The 2,372-nt window shown below is 31.6% G+C and overlaps 1 protein-coding gene across 1 annotated transcript; it reads left to right on the top strand.

The window, feature by feature from the left end:
* Positions 1-31: 31 nt before the first annotated feature.
* Positions 32-2,287, top strand: LOC109588839 (protein arginine N-methyltransferase 7-like; the record flags this gene model as incomplete). The annotated part of the gene is made up of 10 exons (XM_020004950.1): positions 32-124; positions 189-277; positions 339-399; positions 446-509; positions 584-710; positions 873-959; positions 1,009-1,056; positions 1,661-1,901; positions 2,005-2,084; positions 2,130-2,287. Coding segments are annotated over exons 2-10 (917 nt in total), but the record flags the coding sequence as incomplete, so codon positions are not given.
* Positions 2,288-2,372: the final 85 nt, after the last annotated feature.

Genomic DNA, 2,372 nt, shown 5'->3' with positions numbered 1-2,372 from the left:
ATTATTATTATTATTATTATTATTATTATTATTATTATTATTATCATTAGGTTTGATTTTTCTGATCCTAATCTACCCAAGAAGAGGGTTTTCCCCTTCGTATCAGTCACACCCACTCATACAGGTACATGTATACATGTATTATTATTATTATTGTTGTTGTTGTTGTTATTATTATTATATTTTAGGTGTTCTTCATTCTATTGCTGTGTACTGGAGTATCAGTATGCCCCAGGGGGTGGAGCTTAGCATGTCGCCATGGCAACAAGATCATCAAGTTAGTACATATACATATTAGTTAATTAATTTATTATTATTATTATTATTATTATTACTAGTGGCGTGATCATTGGTTGCCTTGTGTTCAGATATTAAGTGATCCAATCAACATTAATAAAGGTAATTAATTAATAATTAATTAATATATCTATTAATTAGTATAAAGGTGAAGTCGTGAATATTCAATTAGTTAATGATGAGTTTACACTATGGACTGTCATTGAAAACAAGTAATTAATTAATTAATTAATTATTTATTTATTTATTATTTAATATTAAATTCTCTCTCTCATTAATATTCCAGTATTAATTTCTCTCCCCATTCTCCTCCATTGTGTTCCTGTGGAGTCCACATGTCCTTCAGTAGAGGAAGACTAAGAATGATTAATGATAAGGAGAGGAATGAAAGGATCAACCAATCACTGGGAGAGGTAAGGGAGGGGCTAGGGGTGGGGTAAGGGGGAGGGGCACTTGTAGTGAATTTAGTGAGTGATGGCTTTTAAACATTTCATTATTATTATTATTATTATTATTATTATTATTATTATTATTATTATTATTATTATTATTATTATTATTATTATTATTATTAGCTGTTAGTTGGTAAATCTACTGTTCTTTGTGTTGGTGATGGTTCATTTCTTCCATTATTTTGTGCTAATTATAAATCAGTTAAAAAGGTAATTAATGTGTGTGGGTGTTAGTTGCATAGCAACCTTGTCTCTGTAGATATTCTCAGTTGAGAGCAATCATCACTCCTTCAGTACAATGGAACAAGTGAGTGACATTATCTGATGCATGTACATATATTTATGTTTTGGGGAAACTTTGAGCTGATTCTGAGCAAAATTAAAGTTGCTCCAAAATTGGGCCAAAGTTCCTGTACTATAGTACAGGGTCACGAGCCAAATTATGCCAAAAATTAAAAGTAGAGAATTCTCCATTTTTATTACATTTCCTGATGCATATACATGTACTTATGTTGTATAGAAAGTTTGAGCTGATTCCGATCAAAATTGGATTTTTTACGAATTTTTTAAGTTGCTCCAAAATTGGGCCAAAGTCCCTGTACTATAGTACAGGGTCATGAGCCAAATTTTGCCAAAAATGAAAAGTAGAGAATTCTTCATTTTTATTACATTTCCTGATACATATACATGTTCTTATGTTGCGTAGAAAGTTTGAGCTGATTCCGATCAAATTTGGATTTTTTACGATTTTTATAAGTTGCTCCAAAAAGTCCCTGTACTATATAGTACAGGGTCACAGGCCAAATTTTGCCAAAAATGAAAAGTAGAGAATTCTTCATTTTAATTACATTTCCTGATGCATATACATGTCCATTATACAGTTATGTTAATGATTCTCTCTCTCTCTCCAGATCATATCTTGTTCCTCACTCTCAGACTCCATTAGTTTATTGTCTGTTGATCCTAATGACATCACGCCCACTCACTTAATTGGACACTCTATTGATGTCCTGTTAGCTGAACCATTCTTTGTTTCCATGACGTTGCCATGGCACTCTCTTTACTTCTGGTATGTACGGACTGCACTAGATCCTCTTCTGTCGACTGATTGCGCAATAACCCCAGGCTCCGCCCACTTAATGGGAATAGCCGGTAACTACATGTACATGTACTCATGTAAAAATAATTAATTTAATATGTACATGTAATTAATTAATTAATTAATTATTTATTTATTTATTGTTGTTGTTTACAGTTAAATTTGAAAACCTTCATCTATTAAAACATTCTCTTGGAAAAGTTGAAGAATTTTACTTAACCCCATATGATGATGCAGTAATTAATAGATTAATTAATTATTTATTAATTAATATTCATTAGGTAATGGAAAGTATTCCTGATATTAATAAGTCCTTGCCCCCTGAGGATTATTCACTGTGGGAATATCCCTCCTACCCCCTCAGCGGGGTCCAGACACTAATGAAATTTGACTTTACATCACCGGTTCCAAAAGACACAATATTGAGAGAGAAAGGAAGGTATAGGACCGCTAATGTATACATTAGTGTTGTTTTAGTTACAAAATTTAGTTTTAGTTTAGTAACTATTAGTTTTTCCTCTTTT

Source organism: Amphimedon queenslandica, unplaced genomic scaffold, assembly GCF_000090795.2.
Source record: "Amphimedon queenslandica unplaced genomic scaffold, v1.1 AMPQUscaffold_11817, whole genome shotgun sequence".
Classification (NCBI taxonomy): Eukaryota; Metazoa; Porifera; class Demospongiae; order Haplosclerida; family Niphatidae; genus Amphimedon; species Amphimedon queenslandica.
Note: the sequence above shows the minus strand (reverse complement) of the source record. Positions and strands in the feature narration are given on the sequence as shown.